The 23,857-nt window shown below is 38.3% G+C and overlaps 1 protein-coding gene across 2 annotated transcripts; it reads left to right on the forward strand.

Annotated features, from left to right (window-relative positions):
* The first annotated feature begins 319 nt into the window (after positions 1-319).
* Positions 320-5,113, forward strand: LOC105006841 (C-type lectin domain family 4 member M-like). Of its 2 annotated transcripts, XM_034291061.1 has the most exons (6): positions 320-575; positions 808-915; positions 3,209-3,496; positions 3,614-3,753; positions 3,837-3,937; positions 4,784-5,113. In XM_034291061.1, exons 1-6 carry the CDS (start codon positions 455-457, stop codon positions 4,941-4,943), a joined length of 918 nt encoding a protein of 305 aa, XP_034146952.1. In that variant the 5' UTR covers positions 320-454; the 3' UTR covers positions 4,944-5,113. The 2 variants fall into 2 exon arrangements, with proteins under 2 accessions (XP_034146952.1, XP_034146953.1); XM_034291062.1 differs by lacking the exons at positions 320-575; positions 808-915 and adding an exon at positions 2,862-2,902.
* The last annotated feature ends 18,744 nt before the right edge of the window (positions 5,114-23,857 follow it).

Here is a 23,857-nt window from a genome sequence, read left to right on the forward strand (position 1 = left end):
TTTTATCAAATTATTGAAGAGTTAAATTGTTCTTCCTATAGGTTTCCTATTTCATATATTTTTCGAACATATTTCGGAGGACAGTCATGGCTTTGGATTAAATCCATTTTCACAAAGCAAGTGAAAGTCATGGACTCCATCAGTTCATATGCTATATAGTAGCTGTAGCTTACACAGTTTGGGTTCAATGAAAACCTTTGTGAAGACAGTCTTTCTGCACAACAATATGCAGCACCTTCCAATGCGATGCACAAATGCTTTCTAATGGTAGATCCTTCATTAAAAAAATATATATCAGGAAGTCTCCATCAACACAGACAGAGCTACGTACAACAAAAGTGGTGACACCATCATTTAATCTCAGTTGTGAGTTCATGTCACATTTCAACCAGCAAGTCACTCAAAGGAGAACAGATGAGGAAGCACAAGCGTGGTGAAGATAACGTGTTCTAAGATGTCAGAGGGAATCTACGAATTTGAAGGGAATGTAAATAGCACAAATATTGATTGCCCAATATATGGCAATGTAGGAGCTGACAAACCCAAACCAGGTGGAGTCGTCATTCAACATTCAGGTAATATTGCATGCACATAAAACGCACAAACGAACACATGCAGGTAGAAACATATAGCGTGCACACACACCCTTATTCTTAAATAATAAAATACAATTCTTAAATAAAATAAAACATTTCTTTACAAGTTGGACATTTAGCAGGCTTATGACTTATCTTATTAGCAATTGAGTGCACAATTTCATACTTTTAATTACTGTATTTCAAAATGTTTTTTTTATTTGATCTTCAGATTCAGCGTATTGTCAGTGGTGGAAAAGACCTTCTGGAGTTGTTGCTGTGTGTCTGGGACTGCTGTGTGTTCTGCTTCTGGCTGGGATCATAGGCCTGTCCGTCTCCTGTAAGTTAAATTCACTCTCACTTAAAGTTGATCTGACAATATTTTAAGAAAAGGAAATCTTGGTAAAAGAATGGAATATTGCAAAGGAATGGAACAAGTCAAAAGGTCCCAATTGACTAGATGGACCTTGACCCAAGAATAGGCAAAATGTATATGTCCGATGTACAAAGCTGTTAGAGAATTATACAAATAGACTCATGGCTGTAATTGCAGTCAAAGGTGCCTCTACCAAATATTGACCATAGTGGTCAATGCAATAAATTATTTTCTGTTTTGTATTTGTAATTAATTGAGAAAGATTTAGTTATTCACTTTGACATTGTCTTTTTTGTGTGCATCACTGACAAAAACTACTAATTAAATCCATCCTGAATTCATGTTCTAACACAATAAAATGTGGACATTTTATAGGGGTGAATACTTTTGAGAGCCACATAATTTTCTGTTTCGATGCAAGAACTCTTAACATTTTGCTTTTTTTTGCCAATTCACTCGATTGAGTCATTACTACTGCAGTTCAAGATCAGACTGCCGTAGTACACACCTTTAATAAACATTGTTCAATATCATAATATCCAAAAGCGAGTGAGATAGGGTGAGAAGCTCGGGTCACCCGGGAGGAGCTCAGAGTAGAGCTGCTGCTCCTCCACATCGAGAGGGGTCAGCTGAGGTGGCTTGGGCATCTGTTTCAGATGCCTCCGGAACGCCTTCGTGGGAAGGTGTTCCGGTCCCTCCCACCGGGAGGAGACCCCGGGGAAGACCTAGGACACGCTGGAGGGACTATGTCTCCCGGCTGGCCTGTCCCCCCGGAAGAGCTGGAGGAAGTGTCTGGGGAGAGGGAAGTCTGGGCATCTCTGCTTAGTCTGCTGCCCCCGTGACCCGGCCCCGGATGAAGCGGAAGAAGATATATGTATGTATGTATGTAGTGAGATCCCTCTGATGCTTTGGAAGCTCTCTGTGGACCATGGCTTTTGCACTGAGATGCAACTAAGAAAATGTCAGGAAATTCCTACTAGCTTTATTTGTGATTAATTAAGAGTCACTTTTAAGTCGACATCCGCGATATCGCGGACAGTGCTCATTTGCATAAATATTTCGAAAAAAAGATTCGCCATAATCCTCCGATTCCAATGGTATATTATTTGTAGCCACTTTCGTGAAGCGTTCCGTGTATAATTGGGGTTGTCCGTGTATAATATGGGTTGTATAGTTATATAGTTTGGGTTGCTATGAGAACTTTTCACCAGGCAACGACATTGCCAATGCATCTTAGAAAGGCTCATGTGTAGACAAGGATAGATATTACAAGGGTGTACATCACTATATATGATGTGTTGAACCATAATACATTGTTTGTATTATATATAAGATATAAACATTTATATTTAGTCAAAATAGTATGGGGATGTTCTTGAGTTTTTGGGAAGAAGTTGGTAATTTTTCTGAGTTTATAAAATATATAAGTCCAAACGTAACTAGCGATCTAGTGCTGCCACCTGGTGGCCGTTTTGTGTCATTAAACCTAAAGGAACCGTTACATTGGGTTATAATCTTTCATTTTATAGTGTTTCATTTCTAGGTTGAAGAACCAAATTTTTTGGGGGTGCCTGTATTTTTCACCATCTATTATATAAATTATTTCATTATTTTCAACCCAATTACAGTGATATTTGATAGTAAAGGCATGAAAGTATGAGGAAATACCATTGACACAAAATCTCATAATGCTTTCAAAAAAAAATCTTGATGCTGAATGGCAGAAATGTTTTCCGAAAACATTTTTTTGCCTGTCAAACAGATGATTTTTATAAATAGTGATCCAGAAGTCTGTTTTTATGTGTTTTTATTGTAGCCAGAGGGGTTGCTATTACCAGGATACATCATAATAAGTTGTATCTGTTACAGAAATGAATCTAGGACCCAAAATGTCCCAGTAGTGAAATCCGGCCGAAAGCCCCATAGGCTACCAAGGGTTAAATGGTGGCAGGTGTGTAATGACTTCTATTTAACATGAGTTTGAATGTGATTGGTTCATTCTGAACACATCCCACATCCCCAGTTATAAGGGGGTGTGCACACTTATGCAACTAGGTTATTGAAGTTTTTTATTTTTTATTTCTCCCCCTCGAAGATTTCAGTTTGTTTTTCAATTTAATTGTTCACAATATGTCACATTAAAAGTGCAAAAGGTTCTGACATGGTTAATCTTTATCTCATTCTTTTACATCACAAAAATATGGCATTTTAAGGGCTTTGTAGACTTTTTATATCCACTGTAACTTGAATATTACAGATGGAGTCTTTGGCCGTCAATACTTCACAGAAAGAAACAAACTACAGACCAGCAACAAGAACCTGACTGAAGAGAGAGACCAGCTACAGACTAGTTACAACATCCTGACAAAAGAGAGAGACCAGCTACAGACTAGATACAAAACCCTGACTGAAGAGAGAGACCAGCTACAGAGTAGTCACAAAAAACTGTCTGAAGTGGCAGGCCAACTACAGGCTAGTTACAAAACGAGGACTGAAGAGAGAGACAAACTACAGAGAGACAGAGACATATTCCAAAGGTTATTGGGTAAGTGAATTGAACTGGTTTTCATTTTAACAAAATCTCATCAAAATGGCATTCATATTGACTCGCAAAACTGAAACTGAAAACTGAATAAACATATTATATGTGTAATTTAATTAGTGAAATATCCAAATGGATGGAAAGTGTTTGGTAACAACATCTATTACGTCTCCACTGAGGAAAATAACTGGGAATATGCCAACGAGGACTGTCTGAAGAGAGGGGCACAGCTAGTCATCATAAACAACCAAGAGGAACAGGTGAGAGGGAGGTTCATAAGAGATTTATGGATTGATATGGTTTTTTTGTTGCTATTGTCAACATCATAATCTTTCTCTGATAGAAATTCCTCATTACATTAAACAAACGTTCTTGGATCGGTCTGACTGACCGTGAGACTGAGGGGACCTGGAAATGGGTGGACGGCACACCTCTGACTACAGCGTAAGAGATTACACTCTGCAAAACTACATTTAAGTATCTGTTTTAAATGTCAGGAATTTGAGGTTGTTTTGCAAGCCAATGACTGACAGTCAACTAGCATTAATTCAATGACTGACAGTCAACAGTAACAGCTAGCATAACAACTGTTAAATGTCTAGTCACTGTGCTAAGGCTCTGTCACTATTTAATCAGTGCTAAATGGCAACCTCTTTCACATTAAATGCAGTTAATGAAAGATGGTATCCACTTGATTGTGCAACCTTGTCTCAGGGGACTACGCTGACTATTTTACGTAAGTCTTTGACAGCCAAATTCGTTAGCTATATTATGTTAGGTAAAGTAATTTTAGAGTAATAATCCAGAAAAGAAAATTCTAGGCTATGTTTCAAACCAGGGACCTTCCGCTCCACAGGTGGGTGCCTCACCCCATGCTCCAGACAGGAACTTGCTTTGAGAGGAGGCTAATTCATTTAGTGCAAATTCGCAGCATTCGTAAAATATGATACGTTTGTTGGATGTTCATTTCATATTATGTTTTAATAGAATTCGTAACATATTATACATTGTATTGACATTCGTAAGATATGTAATGTTTTAGCCAATTCATAATGTACAATTTGTTTGGTGGCTCATTCTAATGTAATCTAACATAACGTAACACATCATACGATATCGGGGTGCCATGGATTTACATAGTCTACGTAGTCCCGCGTCCACGTTCGATTGTGAGGTAGATAAACTTCTCTGCTGTCTCTTTAACCTTCAAAAATATCAGCAATTTGGATTCATGAACTTGTTCTCTACCAGTTTCTGACTCTCTGGTTCTCTGTGCTTTTCTCATTATAGGTACTGGGGAGGAAAAGAGCCTAATAGTGGTGGCGGTATATACAAAGATGAGGACTGTGCAGAGATTAATAATATTTGGTATAGTGATCCTGTAAAGAACTGGAATGACGATTTATGTACCACACAACTTAACTGGATTTGTGAAAACGTCATTAATTAACAATACTTTGTTATCTACTATACAATCAGAATGTATTAAGACAGTACACAAATAATAAACAATATGCCATTTAGCAAAAATGTGTATCTAAGTTGACTTACAGCCATGGAGAGATGGGGTTGATTTTAATGTTCAGTATTGATCTGAATTTATAAATTAAATGCATTGCAAAATTGTAGGATGCATTGAATAGAGAAATCAGGCTTGACTGGTTGACTGTTCTGCTATAAATGTTATTTGCAGAAGTTATTATTGTGATTCTGCTTGTCTCACATCCAACAAGTTTTAGGTGCATGTTGTCCTGTGTGTAGAGAAATATCCATTGCAGTTAGATAACTTAAAACAATTCTGTCACAGTTCCATGTTTCTGACAACCATATTGAAGAGGAACCTGTAATTTTTAGCCCCCATGAGGCTTCTTATTTATTCATGTTTGTTTCCCAGAGTGCCCATTTTAAGCATAAAGTAGATGATTGAATTGACAATATATTGTAGCACACAAATCTCTATTCTTACTTTCATCATATTGTATAGCATCAATGTTGAGCTCCATCAGTCTTCTAACAGAGTTCATTATATGGCCACATAGGAATCCCTTTATTATCACTTGTTTGTGACAGAAGAGTAAAACAGTAATTCCAAAGGAAACTGGTGGTCATCTTGGTTTAAAGGGAAAATGTATCTACTTATTAAGAAGAAATTAGAATCTCAATGTAATGAATACGACCTGACAGATGATTACAATTCCAATCGTGAAAAGGCAATGTTTATTTAACCTGCAAGGGTCACAGGCAAAGGCAGCACAGAAAAAAACAAGCAGACTAGGTTCATTAGCGGGTGGTCAGTAATGCCAGGTTCAGTAACAGGTGGTCAGTCAGGCTAGGTTCAGTAAAGGGTTGTAAATCATCCTAGGTTCAGTATCGGGTGATCAATCAGGTTAGGTTCATTAACGGGTGGCGAAGTTCCTGGAATTGGAAGGAAAAGGGAAATCCTCAGGACAGTCAGGCTGGTCAGAACAGAGGTCTGTAGTGAAGGTACAGATGGGAGTTGAGCAGAACGGGGAAGACAAACAACAGTAAGGAACAAAAGCTATAGAAACAGTACAGAAATAGCGAGTCAAAAGGTTATCAAGATCACAGGGTTGGTAAAGTCTACTACGAATAATACCTCATAAAGAGGAAGTGGCAGATATGGACTATCTATAGGGAGTGTAGATGAGGAACAGGTGTCTAGAAATCTGGTGATTGTGATCTGGGTTGAGATATGTTCAGATGTAAGAGGCTGTGCTGTTCATGCCATCGGTCAGGTCAGCATGGGGCTGCCAGTAGGTGGCGCTGCAGTCAGATGAGCCGTGACGGTCAAGGTGATGTCTGTTCCTGACGGGGGGCGCAGTAAAATGCTTGGTGATCATGGACACAGTGAACTAGTAATACCACTCTGCTGCTTTCCCCTCACAGCAACACTCACAGCAACACAGTTTCCTATTCTTATCTCAGTATGGTTACACTTGGGCTCCGAGTTAATTTATGATATTTTGCTGTAAAATGCTGGAAACTCTTTTTCTGTTTCCAAATCTGCACTACTGGCTCATTAATTAATTAGCATAAAGGTCTCTCATGCAAAATAAATGTTTCAAATATTGCACTATTTAATGGCTTGTTGTACAGCCGTTGTTCGCTGTCAACTCGACCGTTCTCTCCTCTTTGGCAGTACATAGCTCTGACATGCTAACTCTGATACCAGTAAGTACAACTCTGATACTACCCTGAAACCACCCATTTTGGAGACTCTGCAGACCTGAAAAGACCTGAGTACCATATGTTGTAAATCTTGTTTCAATTTGTTCTTTTACTCCCCACTTGAATCTGAAAATCTGAATACATTTTCCGTCTCCTGCCATTTTAAACTTTGGAGGACATGAGGTCTTGGCCCACACCTGAGGAGTAGCAGGCTTGAAAGACCTGTTTTCTGTCCCTGTCCAAAGTCTTCCTGGTTGTGTTGCAGATCAAGACAATACCTGACGTTTTCAGCTGCCACTGTCCTGATAAATATAATTGATTGAACACATTCTAATTAACACATTCAATTAATTTAGATTTCAGGTTACTTGGCGGTTTCCTAATCTTTTATTTAAATACATTGTCAAAAATGAATGTGAAAACACAAACACCATAGCACAGTGCGCATGCACGCACATGTGCATGTCTAACTTAGCAATCTAATTGGAGAAGTTTTATAGCCCTAAACATTCAATTTTTCATAATTCTAACGCTAAACTTAAAAATGTATCTAATATTGCCCTGGCCTGTACCATAATGTGAAAAATCTAACCGTAACCCTTACCCTAACTTCAACATCAATAACCAAACATCTATGCCTAACACTAACACCTAAACCTAACCCCTGATATCTATATCTAAAACATACACCAATTGGATTGTTGGCCCTAAACCTAACCACTAAGATAGAAATAGCCTCCTTCCTTGTGGGAATAGTTTAAAACACCTAACAATATTTTGAAGTACAAGCCTGGTACAGCTTGCTTTCAAAAATATAATCTCTCACTGTCTCCCTCTCTTTGTTTTCCCTCTATCCCCCTATCTTTGTCTATCCTCTATTCACCTCTCTTTGTTTATCCTCTATCCATCTATCTTTGTCTATCCTCTATCCACCTCTCTTTATTTATCCTCTATCCACCTCTCTATGTTAATCCTTTATCCACCTCTCTTTGTTTATCCTCTATCCACCTCTCATTGTCTATCCTCTATCCACCTCTCTATGGCTTTTCCTCCAGTCCATCATTACTTGGAATCCACATTCAGATGTTCATTATTGTGTTCAATTTCATAGACCCTTTTCTCTTGCTCAGAAAAAGCTAAAATGGATGTACTCACAGGGCAGGAGACCCTTCTTTGCTTGAATAGTTTTTTGACACTGTGATGCTGAGCTTATGTGATGCTTTAGTTGAACAAGGTTATTAACACCAGCAAGGCTACTGCTGACGCTGGAAAAATGTAACACTGAAAAGCTCACAAACCTCATGTTCATCTTACCATGAGCAAAAATGGATAATTGATATTTTACACCTTGCATTTCCTTGCCAACATTATTTTAGATTAGAAGACTAATAGTCAGGCTTCTCTCTTCTTCCCATTCAAAATCTTATCAAAATCTATCTGTAATCCCAATCCATAACCCTTACATAACCTAACCCTAACAGTTAACCTTAACCTCAATAACCTTGTCATTAGGCCAAACCCCAAACCTGTCCATAAGCTTAGGCTGTCCAACTGTAACTTTATCCTCTAGAAATCTTGTTTTCCCTTGTGGTAAAAAGATACAAAAATGAATGGGGACTGAATTAATACCCATTCTTAAGGTGTTTTTATACAAATAGAATCAAAAAAGATATGGGGCAATGCCAGGAATATAGGCACTGCCAAAACTGCACCTAAATAACACCCATAACAGGGAAAGCAATAACACACAAGAACCAGGGCAGAAGAGAACAGATACACACTTAGTAATGATGGGAAATGAGGATCAGGTGTGTGTAGATGGCGACAGGACAGTCCATGGTGCTGTGCTTAGTGCTGTGTCTAGGCACTCTGCAATGTGTCGTACCTACAAACAGCTCGTAGCCCTAGTATTTGGGCAAAATACCACACACCCTCCTGCCTTATTGTTTAAGTACAAACTGATCAGAAAACAACAAACCAGTCTGGTGGCCCTATATCATGTAAATCATGACAGGTATTGTACTGTATTGTTTATGGATCAAACTGCACAGTTTCTGCTTGAAAAATAAAGGAAGGAATGTGAGTGAGTATTCCTATTCTATTGTTTTCATTATTTGGCCACAGTTTTTGCCTTTGTTTGGTTTCACTGGCTTAACTATCAGGGGTGCATGGGGGTGGTGGCACCTGGGCCTGTGGTGGCTGGGGGGCCTTTATAACAAATATTACATAGCATTTAATTGGATCTTATGTTGTTTCATTGTGGTTATCGTAGCCAGACATCAGATGTGTGGTTAATCATTTTTCGTCCAGTGGGAGTGCATGGTGCGTGTAAGGACAGCTTGCACACCGGTCCGGCATCACCATGCTACACCAGTGTGGGGTTTGTTGAAGACTAATGTATGTTTAAGGATAATTTTTTAGCCAGTCTCCTAGAACACGTACAGCAACTTTCAGAAAGTAGTCAGACCTCTTCACTTTACATTTTGTTGTATAGATTTTTTTGCCACAACGTTTTTAGAAATAAGTTATTTAAAATGTATGCCAATTTATTGCAAATTCAAAACTCATGCAAGTAAGTTGTCCTGTTCTATCGTTTCCATTGTTCACTGGCCACAGTTATTGCCTTTGTGTGGTTTGGTGAAGACTAATGTATGTTCATGGATAATTTTTCAGTCAGTCTTCTGGCACATGTACAGCGCCTTTCAATTTAAAAGTTGTTCTGTATTAGATAGATGTTTGAAAAACAAATGAAAAACTCTCATGTATATTTGTATTCAGACCCTTTGCCATGACAATCACAAACTGAGTTCAAATGCATCCTGTGTTCTTTAATCACACTTGATATGTCGCTAGAAGTACTTTAAGAGAATAAGGAAGAAGAAGATCTGGTTTGATGGGAAACTGTAAGATACAAATCACAAGCATCACCTTCCCCTTCTAAATATTACAGCCAGAGTCAAAGTTATAAAACAATTCAACCTCATGATTGACGCATAGCTTCCTCCACTGACAGTCCACTGGCCCATACAGGACACTAACAACTATCCACTGGCCCATACAGGACACTAACCAACTATCCACTGGCCCATACAGGACACTAACCAACTATCCTCTGGCCCATACAGGACACTAACCAACTATCCACTGGCCCATACAGGACACTAACCAACTATCCACTGGCCCATACAGGACACTAACCTACTATCCACTGGCCCATACAGGATGCTAACCAACTATCCACTGGCCCATACAGGACACTAACCAACTATCCACTGGCCCATACAGGACACTAACCAACTATCCACTGGCCCATACAGGGAGCAAACCAACTATCCACTGGCCCATACAGGGAGCAAACCACTTATCCACTGGCCCATACAGGGAGCAAACCAACTATCCACTGCTTTGTGATGCATGCAGCCTGCATGTGTTGCAGTTCTCCATCTGACCATACATGCATAACTAAACAAATGGAAAAATGGAAACCTTTTTATTCAGAACTGAAAGTAGAATGGGAAAGTAATCTTGAAATTAAATTAGAAAGGAAAAGCAATTCCCTGTTGGTGTGGTTTTCAGAATGTGCCACCAAACCCCTTCAACACAACCAGAATGCCTGGTGTTCAACCTTCCCACATTCTCCCATGTCACCCCACTCCTCCAATCACCCTACTGGCTTGTAGTTGAAGGTTGCATCCGCTACAAGGACATGGTCCTTGCCCATTCGTTCCTTGTGGTCAGAAACGTTATATTCATTCTCTAATCTACACTTGTTGTTATGGAAGCATGTGACAAATAACATTTGATCTTTTTAAGTAGGGTAGAAGTCTTTCCACCACAGGGAGTCTCACAGAAACCACACAAGGATGTTTGCAGCAGAGTAGTGGCCTTCTTTTAACACGAATGAATGTGTGATGACCTCTAGTGTCCCCTGTTAGTCACAACCGTCAGATGTTCTTTCAGTGCTGATAAATAAAATACAAATATTTGCTACTACAAAAAACCCTCTGGCTAGTAGATCTTTGATTTACTAGCCAGAGTAATCATAAGAAATATGTTACACTTGGAGGCTATTTGGCTTTGACCTATATGTATTTCTTTATTTATGTTTGAGAATAAAAATTTTAACCATGTAGCCCCCATGGGTTAGAGATACAGAATGGGATTAGTATCAGTGTTAAGAGGATCAATGTAAAGAGGTTTTAATAAAGTCAGTAACAACAAAAAAATATTTACAAATATTATGGTAATAATGTAGTTGCTATTATTACTCATGGTTGAGTTACTTGTTGGGTTCTTTTTAGCCCATTTATTCACGTTTGTTATTTTGAGCCCATTTATTCTCCAGATGTGCTTTGGTTTCAGCAAGCACACCAAATGAGTTAAAGTTGTAATGGCTCCCAAATGCAAAGGCAATGATGTACTGAAACTTCTTATCTTCACAGGGATTACAATCAAATACCTGAAACACAATGGAGGATTCTAATTCCATTGACGGTTTTGATGAATATGGCGATTATAGCAATTACACATGTGACAGTGTGTAATGTTCCATGTTGTTTGTACTATGTTGTGTTGTGTGTTGTGGATGCGTGAGTGGCTGTTCATGTGCAGAGTGGCTGTTTGTCCACAGGTGCCGGCGGTTGTGGTGATAAGGTGGGGGTGGCAAACAGACGTACCTCCCGGTGATTTGCTGTGCGCCCTATATAATGGAGTCATTTGGTGTGTGCTTGACTCACAGCCCTTTATTGCTGTTACCATAACACTGTCCTCTGTGCTACTCGTTTGTTATTCTCTTGTACGTGACTAATTTGTTACCTCCTAAATGCTACTTTTTCATGTGTAACCCTTAGGAGAAAGGTCAAGTAAGACCCCCTGTGATTTTCACTTGCCCGTAGGTATCCACTGTTAAACACCCTAGGTTAGATACATGCCCATGTCACCATTGGTTTTATGCAGCAGGTAGGTTAGAGATGTGGTAGGTAGGTAAGGGGCAGGGAAGAGAAGGGCTTTTGTTTCATTTCTTTGATTTGACCACGTTCGTTCAGCCCTTCTCATCTGACCCTGCAGTGGTACTCGGTGTATGCATGTTTGTCCAATCCTAATTATCTACTACACATTCCCCATGGGGGTAACCGTTACTTTTGTGTTCTTTCCCGTCATTCCAGCTACCACACACACACACACCACTTCCGTGAACATTGGGGCGGGCTGTTGCGTCCCCCACCTCCAGCGAGCTCTCTGTTTACCATCAGGGAGGTGGGAGCGAAACACAATGTGACTGCTAATGAAGAGGTTGTTGCTTTCAAGACCCACATGACAGGCTCACTGAGGTTTGTTGTGTCTATGAGTCAATAATGATTGTTTCCATGGCCTTAAACCCATTCTCCGAGGGTGTGTCAGGGAATGTGGCACCTTGCTTAAATCAGCATCCCTACATTTATGGCAGCCATTCCATTCCAGTGTGTGTTAAATTCCATTGAGGTAGTGATTAGGTGATACGTATAAAGAACGCTGCTGTGGTCATCACTATCCTCTTGCAATAGAACCAGCTGGATGGCAAAAACCATGTAAGTAGTACCTCAAAGGTAATGTGAATAAAAAAATGACAGCAGTATATTACAGGGAACATCTGCAGTTATTACACCTCCTTTTGAAAAATGTAGGACATACAGTATACATTTCAATTGCCTCTCAACCTCAGTTTAGTTCATCATAATCCATCACTACTTAAAATAATTAAGTGCAGTTATTTAATTCACTGTGATCGTTGTAATTTAAACTGGTACTGTATCATCTCGAAACATGGTTACTCACCGGCCACTCATTAGGTACACCTTTTCAACTGTTTGATAATGCAAATACCTAATCAGCCAATCATGTGGTAGCAACTCAATGCATTTAGGCATGTAGACATGGTCAAGATGATCTGCAAGACAAAGTTCAAGCCAAGCATGAGAATGGGGAAGAAATGTGTTTTATGTGACTTTGAATGTGGCATGGTTGTGTTTGAGTATTCCAGAAAGTGCTGATCTACAATGTCTTTCCCCAACAACCATCTCTACGATTTACAGAGAATGGTCTGAAAATAGAAATTATCTAATGAGCAGCAGTTCTCTGGCCAAAAATGCCTTGTTGATGGAAGAGGTCAGAGGAGAATGGTCAGACTGGTTCGAGCTGATAGAAAGGCAACAATAACTCAAATAACCACAAATAGCAACCCACCATTACAACCAGATTAGCATCTCTGAAAACACAACACGTCGAACCTTGAAGCAGATAGTAAACCTTTAAGCAGATAGTAAAGCAGCAGTAAACCACAACGGTTTAATCCTGTCAGCTAAGAACTGGAAACTGAGGTTACAATTTTCAAAGTGAAAATTGTAAAAAAAAATTTAAAAAAAAACGAATTGCTTCTCGGCTTTTTATCATGTGTTTACTAAAACTTCTGTTTGACTGCCTGCCTATGTGTTTGTAACCAGCCAAAGATGGAGAACTTGAGAAAATATGTCTGTCTAAGGATCTGTATTCTGTAGTCTTTCCTCAATTTCACATTTGGTCTTTTCTTTTCTACCCTATTTGAAAAGGTCAAAGGTTACAATCCTAGGAACATTTTCTCCAATTTGTTAGGAAAGAGCTGAAGATTGTGGCTGAAGGAAGAATCAAAAAAAGATTCATTGCGGAAAAGCCCATAAGCAAATATTCATGGTGAACATAAATTTAACCATAAAGACTTCTTCCTTAGTATTAAAAAAAAACTGAAAACATTTATCAAATTATTGAAGAGTTAAATTGTTTTTCCTATAGGTTTCATATTTCATACATTTTTAGAACATATTTTGGAGGACAGTCATAGCTTGTGATTAAATCAATTTTCACAAAGCGAGTGAAAGTCATGGACTCCATCAGTTCATATGCTATATAGCAGCTGTAGCTTACACAGTTTGGGTTCAATGAAAACCTTTGTGAAGACAGTCTTTCTGCACAACAATATGCAGCACCTTTCAATGCGATGCACAAATGCTTTCTAATGGTAGACTCTTCATAAAAAAATCAGGAAGTCTCCATCAACACAGACAGAGCTAAGTACAACAAAAGCAGTGATACCATCATTTAATCTCTACTGTGAGTTCAAGTCACATTTCAACTCAAAGGAGAACAGATGAGGAAGCACAAGTATGGTGAAGAAAACGTGTTCAAAAATGTCAGAGGGAATCTACGAATTTGATGGGCATGTAACTAGCACAAATATTGATTGCCCAATATATGGCAATGTAGGAGCTGACAAGCCCAAACCAGGTGGAGTCGTCATTCAATATTCAGGTAATATTGCATGCACTTAATACACACAAACGAACACATGCAAGTAGAAACATATAGCATACACACACCCTTATTCTTAAAATAAATATTGAAATAAAATATATTAAAAAATATTCTTTAAGATTTCTTTACAATTTGGACATTTAGCAGGCTTATGACCTATCTTATTAGCAATTGCGTGCACAATTTCACAATTTTAATTACTGTATTTCAAAATGTTTCAAATTTGATGTTCAGATTCAGTGCATTGTCAGTGGTGGAAAAGACCTTCTTCTGGTGTTGCTGCAGTGTGTGTTCTGCTTCTGGTTAGGATCATAGGACTGTCTGTCCACTGTAAGTTCAATTCACTTACACTGTTCACTGTTCAATATCAAAGTACATTAAAAAAATAGAGTGCTGGAAGCAACTTTGTTGAGTCTGAACTACCCCCCACATCATATTCCCAAATTGGCTGAGGAAAGAATCAGGGTAAAACATGTTGAGAAAAAAGGATGGAATCCATGGACCAGCCCTTTATGTAACTTGAATTTTACAGATGGAGTGATTGGGCATCAACACTTCACAGAAAGAGATAAACTACAGACTAATTGCAACAACCTGACAGAAGAGAGAGACCAGCTACAGATTAGTTACAAAAACATGACTGAAGAGAGAAACCAGCTACAGAGAGAGAGAGAAATACTACAGAGCGAGAGAGAAAAACTACAGAGCGAGAGAGACAAACTACAGAGTGAGAGAGACAAACTACAAAGTGAGATAGACAGCTTTTCACATGGTAAGTGAACTGAACTGGCTCTCTTTTCAATCTTGATCCTCATGAAAATAGTCTTCACATTGATTTTAGAAACTGTAATGGATTCGACGGCGTAAACACATATAGCATGTAATTTGATCTACTGCTTTTCTTTTAAACAGTGAAAGTGTTTGGCAACAGCAACTATTATGTTTCCATGGAAAGAAATAACTGGGAATATGCCAACCAGGACTGTCTGAAGAGAGGGGCACAGCTAGTCATCATAAACAACCAAGAGGAACAGGTGAGAGGGAGATCAATAAGGGATTTAGGGATTTATATGGTTATTTTGATGCTATTGACAACATCTTAATCTTTCTCTGATAGAAATTCCTCATTACTATAAACATACTTAAACGTACTTGGATCGGTCTGACTGACCTAGAGACTGAGGGGACCTGGAGATGGGTGGATGGCACACCTCTCACTACAGCGTAAGAGATTATACTCTGTTTAATACAACATTTTATGGATATCATTTTTAAGTATCTTTTTTAAGTGTGAAATAAAATATAGGTTGTTTAGCAAGCCAGTTTCAATAGTACTAATAGTCAACAGTTACAGCGTGTATAAAAACTGCTCAGTGTCTGTGCTAAGGCTATTTCAAAATGTTATCAATGTTGGTTGGCTACTTCCTTCACATTGAATGCAGATAAAGATGGTTTCCACTTTTCTGACTTTTGTGAGGTAAATAAACTGCATATTGGATTTACAGTCGGTTTTCTTTTCTACCAGTGTCTGACCCTCAGGTTCTCTGTGTTGTTCCCACTACAGGTACTGGGGACCACCACAGCCTGATAATGGTGCTGGCGACTATAAAGAGGAATACTGTGCTGAGATTGTGAATTGGTATAATGATCCTGTAAAGAAATGGAATGATGTTTCATGTACCACTAAACTTAACTGGATTTGTGAAACAGTCAGTGAATAACAATACCTTGTTATATACAATACAATCAGAATGGGTAAAGGCTGTACACAAACAATAAACAATATAATATTTAGCAAAAATGAAAATCCAAATTGACTTACAGCCACACGTTTCACTAGGACTATAATGAATGTGCTAAATACCCCAGTCTTTCCTTTTCTCTCTCCTACTCTTTCCTCTTCAATTCAACTACAATTCAATTGCTTTATTGGCAGGAAAAACATTGTGCAAGTTTTGCCAAAGCATCAATACAATATACGTTGTCCTAAAATAAACAGATACACTTTTGTGACATATTAACAAAAATTTGTCAGAGAAGAAATAAGAATAATAGAATTACAGTTTTTAATACCAATACAAAATGAATAAGTTTCTCCCTCTATCACATTAAGTGACAATTGTATATTTCTTAAAACAATAAGGAAGAGGTCATTCTCATATCCTCACAATTTGCCACCATGGGGTTTCACTTCTTATTTATTCATGTTTATTTACTAGAGTTTAAAATGGATTTTAACACAATGGAGATGATCAGATTTGCTTTATTTCTTAGCATACAAATATTTGTATTCTTACTTTCATCACATAACATTTATGTTGAGCTCCATCAGTCTTCAAACAGAGGTCATGAATACAGACTCATAGAAATCCCTTTACCTATTGCTTGTTTTTAACTGAAGTGTGAAACGTTATTCTGAAGGAAACTCTGGCGGTCATCTTGATTTAATAGGAAAGTTCACCTACTTTTAAGAAAAACTTCTGATCTCAGTAGGTTCAGTTATCACCCAGCGTAGTTTGAAGAAACGCACATATTTTCACCCGTCTTCCTTTACAGCATCAAACACACATTATATCCCAGTACCTGTGGTCAATATGGTACTCTAGATCTCTGCTCCAAACCACAGGACAAGAGAAAGCATCACACAGACATTCAGACACAGGGACTGAGTCAAAGGTCACCCTCCGGTGGATGTAGTGTTAAAATCAGGTACAGCTGGAGGTTTAGAGACAGAGGTCTGTGCTGTGGAGTTCACACCCACCCGTATGGCAGGTGAAAAGGGACTTTAATAAGCTATTGAAACGACTTAATGTGCATACCACCACGTATGCGACCGTGTATACGTCAGTATACGCGTTCAGTCGACTGTCATAGACTATGGGGGGTGGATTCTGCCACAGGTTGGGCTACACCAACATTAAAATTCTGCAATTCCTCTAAGAATAACATATCGTTTTCTACAGCTCCTATATTGAGCACTGTAAATTAGAACTTTTGAACGTTCAATATATATTGGAAGAATATCAAGACAGTAAATACAGGTATTGGAACTCCACCTTATGGCCCATCCATCACAGCCCAGACATCCCTGTGGACCCTGAACAGCCATTATTGTGCAGGTGTAGCGGAATGTCCTTTTTATGCATTGTATACAGGTGCATTTAATAAAAAATAGAATATTGGTTCTTCCTATAACCATACTACTAGAATAACTACCAGTTGGAGGAATGTGTTCCTGAGATAACACTTTAGGTCCCAAATATCTCTTGGAACCTAGACACTTTTCATAGTCAGTAAGGGGAGAGTTTACATGGCCATGAAGGCCTGGGGTCATCAGTCAAGCCATGTTTGACAGTATATCACTGGATAATCCCCCCCCCCCATATGTGGAAACAACCTCTACAGTTCCTGCTTGTTCTTGGTGCCTTTTGCCCTCAGGTTTGTCTCCAGCAAAAATGTCCATGCAGGTCAGATGATTGAAAGGTGCTTTTTTCTACAGTCACATCATTGGCAGCCATACATACCCGTGCCACAACACTTCCTTCACCACACTTCACAGAACAAGTGCCATAACACTTCCTCCACCATGCTTCACAGAATAGTTCATTTGTATTTTTTATGTAACCTTTATTTAACCAGGTAGGCCGATTGAGACAGATTCTCATTTGCAATGGCGACCTGGCCGAGACAAAGCGCAAACCTCCAGGACAGCATACAGTTACTCATAGAGTACACAGGGTACAAAAATATAAAATGAAGTAGAGTCTGTAAGAGGTGCCATAACACTTCCTCCACCATGCTTCACAGAAGAGGTGGTATGCTTTGGCTCATAAGCAGATGCTCACCTTCTCATTTTTATAGGACTAGGAAATAATTATTCTGTCATCCACCACAGATATCTTTTGTAGACTATAAGATTGTGCTCAACTCGAAAATCTGTTTAGGAGATTCAATTAATCCTTGTACATTTTCAATACGGCATTCCAAAATGCAACATTGTTTAAATATTAACAAAATGCGTTCTGAACCTAGCGCCCAAATTAGCTTGTAAATTATAATACATTCAAGGAATCATTGCACTCCAATCCAATTTTCAGATGAGAAATTACTTTGAGAAACACAGAAATGCATATACAAAACAGGTAATTCACAAACATGCAAAATGGTAAAAAACCCAATATCAACTCCCAAGGGCCAGAACAACTGTAGCAATATCAGCCACATCTGGAGCAGGCATGATGCAGAGGTTTATTAAGCTGACCAGTTCTACAAACGTATACTGCCAAGGTCAGCCAGACATGGACAGAGACATCCAGGTCTAACTAAATTGGTAATTGGTTTATAAGAGTGAAAATAAATCTCTGGGGTTTGTGAGAATTGCTTATATCCACTGTATATCCAATTCTTGTGTCAAAGCACTGCACGATGCATCACGCTTAAGTTCTTAGCTGTGGTACAATGAGCATGTACCAAACCCGCTTGTGCCTTATTCCTTACGTGTACCGATTTAATGTGATGCCGTTATGGTTTGGGGTGGCATTCATGCGTCAGGGCCGGGCCAACTTGCCATAATGGAGTCAATCATGGATTTAACATTTACATCATGCAGCAGACGCTTTTATTATTGTAACATTACTGAAGCTATTGGTGTACTTATTTTGTCCTGACTGAAATTGGATTTCTGTTTATTTTTGGAAAGTAAGTGATTGCAAAGTATTAATATCTCAGTGTCAGTTGTTGAATTAAGTTGCCTTTATCTGTTCAAGTTTGAAGTGTTTGTATTTGTCATGAAATGCTTAGTTTCCTTACTTCGCAACAGTGCCGATAAGAATAAAAACGGTATGATCTAAAGAAATTCATGTTAATCTATGATCTGTTCATATCTGTACACATCTGAGCAAAAAACTAATTTTCTGGGTGTGTACATACCTATATACAAATGCACCATTAGCAGGATATTTTCTGATTAACCATGTATTTTGATCCATAGTAATACCACATAATTTGTGGTGTATTATTCTTTTCTTTGATATTTTAAATTTCTATTTTATGTTATGTTTGTTAATATGTTTTATAATTGTCTTACTACTGGCGCCGTAGGACGTTTGCCTGATACACCATGTGGCTAAACAAGTGAACACACACCGACTGACTACAGCTGTACATTTAGATTTTGGATTTAGCTGTAAATATGCGGTGATCACTATACATTTCATTGTATTCAAATACTAAACATTTACTATTTAGTATTTTCATGAATAGAGAGTGTATGTTTCGACTCAGTGATATTTCGACAAAGGCATGTGTTATCATTTTATGTTACTAGCTATTCAGACAGTTAACCAAGCAAAAATATGAATACCTGTTAATATGAGTAGAATTCCTTATGTTGTAATATCATGTTGTTATAAACTATTTGTGTGACAATTATTTACACTGACTACACTAGTATTGTTCAAATATGTGGAAATCTTTATTTTCCTACACTCACGGCGGCGACGTTCAGACATTGCACATTGTTGATCACTCATGGCGACGTAGCACATTGTTGAACACTCACGGCGACGTTCAGACGTTGCACATGTGAATTCACTCACGGCGGCGGCATAAGAAATTTTGACAACGTCTGTAACGCCGTCGCCGCCGTGAGTGATTTACATGTGCAACGTCTGAACGTCGCCGTGAGTGATTAACAATGTGCAACGTCTGAACGTCGCCGTGAGTGATTAACAATGTGCAACGTCTGAACGTTGCCGCCGTGAGTGTAGCAAAATAAAGATTTAACATTTCAATCATGGGGCTTTAACAGCATATTTGTAAAATAATTACAAATAGTCAAATAATTGTTTACTCTCTTTCCACTATAGCTATGTCACCATCAGTAAGAAAGCAGTGGTAAGAAAGCAGTTGTAATAACAAACCTTTATTGGCACAAAAGGAGCACAAATGGTTGAGCCTATTTTGAGTTAATTTTACCTATAAAATATAATTATATATCAAAGAAATTATAGCAGCACAAACAAAACATTTTATGGGACAAACCAGCACGAACGATTAAGCCTATTTCACCATAGATTTGCGTTGGATGGGGGACCATCTTTACACAGATAAAAACCTTTAATCGCTTCTACTCCAGTTGTGCTGCTGTCATTTTAAAAATTAGTCCTAAAAAATATTTTATAGTTAATTCTAAAGTCACTCAGCTCCCCAAATCCTCCAAATTCACCCATAAAAGTCGTGTTTGTGCCGTTATAGTTTTTTTGCTGCTTTGATATTTTAAATATGAAATGATATGTTATAGATCAAATTCACTCAAAATAGGCTCAATCGTTTGTGCTTCGTTTGGGTTGGTAAAATCCTTCCTTTCAACTTTTTTTGGAAAGGAAAGAAAATGAAATGTCTAATATATAAAACGCTGCTTTAGTACAATGAAAAATGTAAATGCACAAATGGAGAACAAACAATTGAGCCCATTTCAATGGAATTTTTAGCATGTTGTGGGGGCTGGTGACACCCTACCCTATAATTAAATATCTAATATTTAAAACACTGAAGCAGCCAAAATTAAAATTGCAACGGCAAAATCAGCACAAACGAAATTTTTAACCGCGACCTAAAGCATAAGAGATTCGCTCACGGCGACGTTAAATGGGAGCTAGTTGACGGTAGGTCGCTTATCTTCATCTCTGAGGCAGAATACACCCCCCATAGTCTATGACAGTCGACTGACGCGTCATGTATACGGGTATAGGAACGCGTATACATGGGTGCATACACGTATACACGTACACACGGTTGCATACGCATATAGACGTGGTGGTATGCACATTAGGTCGTTTCAATAGCTTATTAAAGTCCCTTTTCACCTGCCATACACCCGGGGCCTCATGCATCAATCGTGCTGATGCACAAACGTGTTGCGTTTATGATTTTGTTCAATGTATGTATCCTCCATAAGTTCTCCTGAAATTGTGCCAAAACATGGTTAAGTTCTACGTTAAACTGAATTATATTTTTCATAAATGCACTTCCTCACATATGCAAACATCCACACTCAAAATAACAGCACAGTGCGGTTTCAAAACAGCTGAAAAGTGAAGCCAGAAGTTCAGATTTTATCAATGTTGAACTTGATGGGAAAGTGTACGTATCTCTACACAAATAAGCCACTCATACGAACCATCTCATCTGTTACAAACCTGTATTATTAATTCCATGACCCCTTAAGAAAAACATGTTGTTCCCCAATTTATAATAAGATAAAAGATATTTGTGTAACACAGTTTTCGACAAAGAGAACCTGAAGTTTTAATCATTGCATCAGAGATATCCTGTAATTTACATGATAATGTTTAACGCTTTCCTCTTTGTAGTAGATTACATTTTAACTTGATACAAAGAATGCACATTAATTAATGGCTTGGAAATTACTTTTAAGGCCCGATAGCAACAAGTAACAATATTAACAGAAGAAGCTGCTATGTGACAGTGTGGGAGGGATGGTTGCGGGTTAGTAGTTTCCTGGGTCTGATATCTTTAGACTTGTGCATCTCTGTCTGCAGACCCTTAGACATGGCCTGTAACTCTGTTGATGACATGTATGAAGGCTGCACTGAGCAAATGTACAACAAAGTGAAGAAGCAATGTCTTCCAGATGAAAAGACCAATGAGCCCTTTGAAGAGGCCTGAAATCTTTTCCATTGTGCCAGTAAAGCAAAGTACAGATTCAAAAAGAACAAGTGTTCTTCCACATGATCATATCCAGGCTATTTGTGTTTTTTCTGCAATACATCGCAGTTCAACAAGGCAGTCCAAAACAATAGAACAGAGTACAAATCCTCCTTCAAGTTCCACTCCCTGCATTTCCTCTTGACTGATGCTCTCTGCCTGTTGAAAACCCCCCAGAATTTATTATTAATCACATACAGAAAACCAGAAATGATTTTGTTGGTAAAGTTAAACAAATTATTAGATTTTTTTGGATTAGATTTGTATTAGATTCTTTGCATCCAGATCTCTTAATTTATAATACATTTGATAATACAATATCCGCCCTGGTGAGCAATGTTGGGCTACGCCGTCATTAAAAGACAGTAAGCTACGCGACTCCACGTTTCCTGCTCCTCATTTCTTCGAAGCCTGACACCCACATTTCATTTTAGGCAGGTTAAGCAATTGCTGAATTACATATATAGGCAGGTTAAGCAATTTGAATAAAGATCCTTTTGGGAATAAAATTAGACATCTCTTTTAGGGACTGAGTAACTGTGAAGTACACCGTCATGTTAATATTACTAGTAAGCCTACAGTATGGTGTATGGTGTCAGAAACGAGTCACTGCCTTGAAACGAGTCACTGCCTTGAAACGAGTCACTGTCTTGAAACGAGTCACTGCCTGGATGTTTTGGAGAGATCCTTGTGCCACGGTCCTTTGTACTCTAGAAGGGGGACACTGTGGAGTTTTCAACTGTTAAATCTGATGTCAGCAAAAGCCTTTAATTAGACGTCTATTGACGTTATTAATGAACTATTACTATGAACTGTATTGTGCTTGATTTAGCTAGTTTTCTTTTCTTCAGAACATATTCACAAGCCAATATTTAATTTGTCACGTTCTGGTACAGCAGCCAGCTGCACCAGTGAATCCAACATCCTCTCTCCCTCACTTCATCACAGACACCTGTTTTCATTCATTATTGTTTTCCCTCATCACGAACCCTATTTAAGTTCCTACTTCCCCAATGTCTTGGTTTTTGGTATTTTACCCTAAATATAACCTCCATGTTTTATTTTGTTCCAATCTAAGTTCATTCAACCAGTATTCTGTTTTATTCCTGATTGATCTGTTTCATTTATACTGTTTCTAGTGTCAAGCGTCCTTGGTCAATGTAACATAATTATTGACTTAACAACTGAAACAGGAGTACTGCAAGGAAACAACAGTCTTGGCAAGGAGGACTATGAGAAGGGTCTTATAATTCAAATGGATTTACTTAATATTGTAGATGAAAACATTAAACAACAGGATATGGTTATTACTAGACAATATTTAAAGAACAAAGCATTTATCCCAACATGTATAAAAGAGGGAAACAGACAACATATGCATGGCTTTAAACACAAAGTCAACTGTAGAGAGAGAGAGAGAAAAGGGGAAAGACAGAGAGAGGGAGAGAGAGAAAGACCAAGAAGGAGAGTATAGTTACCACATCCAAGCACAGGAACCAAGGGAATACAATAATGACCTGGTTTTGCTTTTATAACCATCTGATAACTGTTTAAATTCAAACCGGTACATTACAGCTTTACAGAGGTGATATAATCGGGGAAGGCCAGTCGCTGTGCCAACACAAAACAAATCCTTGGATACAGAATTTATATGATTCAGGGGGATTAACTTCTACATTCTGAACACATTGACAACTTGACCAGAATAAGACGTCAGAATGACGTTGTATGCCCATTGGGCAAAATGCTAGCCAGCAGCTACTAACGTATAAACAATAGTTAGATAGCATTGGTATAGTATATTCATCTTTGTATTGCTGCAATGTTTAGCCCCATCCCTTCATCTTTATGTACAGTACATGACTGAGATGCTGGCATACGGTAGATATTCTGCATACTTTTGTTACATGGTCAATCATCCTACATCATTGACCCATAAAATGCTTTAGCTAAAATTTCATGACAATAATCAACATTATTTACAAATCTATTGTTTTAGATATTGGTCATTTCTGTTGCAGAGCCTGTCAGCTGGCCTGTTTGCAAGTGTGGACAATTCTGTCCGAACCGTATCAAGTTTTCTCTGCGTTTGACACCGAGATAAAGTTTTATATTCAGATTAAA

This window comes from Esox lucius, chromosome 25 (assembly GCF_011004845.1).
Source record: "Esox lucius isolate fEsoLuc1 chromosome 25, fEsoLuc1.pri, whole genome shotgun sequence".
Lineage (NCBI taxonomy): Eukaryota > Metazoa > Chordata > Actinopteri > Esociformes > Esocidae > Esox > Esox lucius.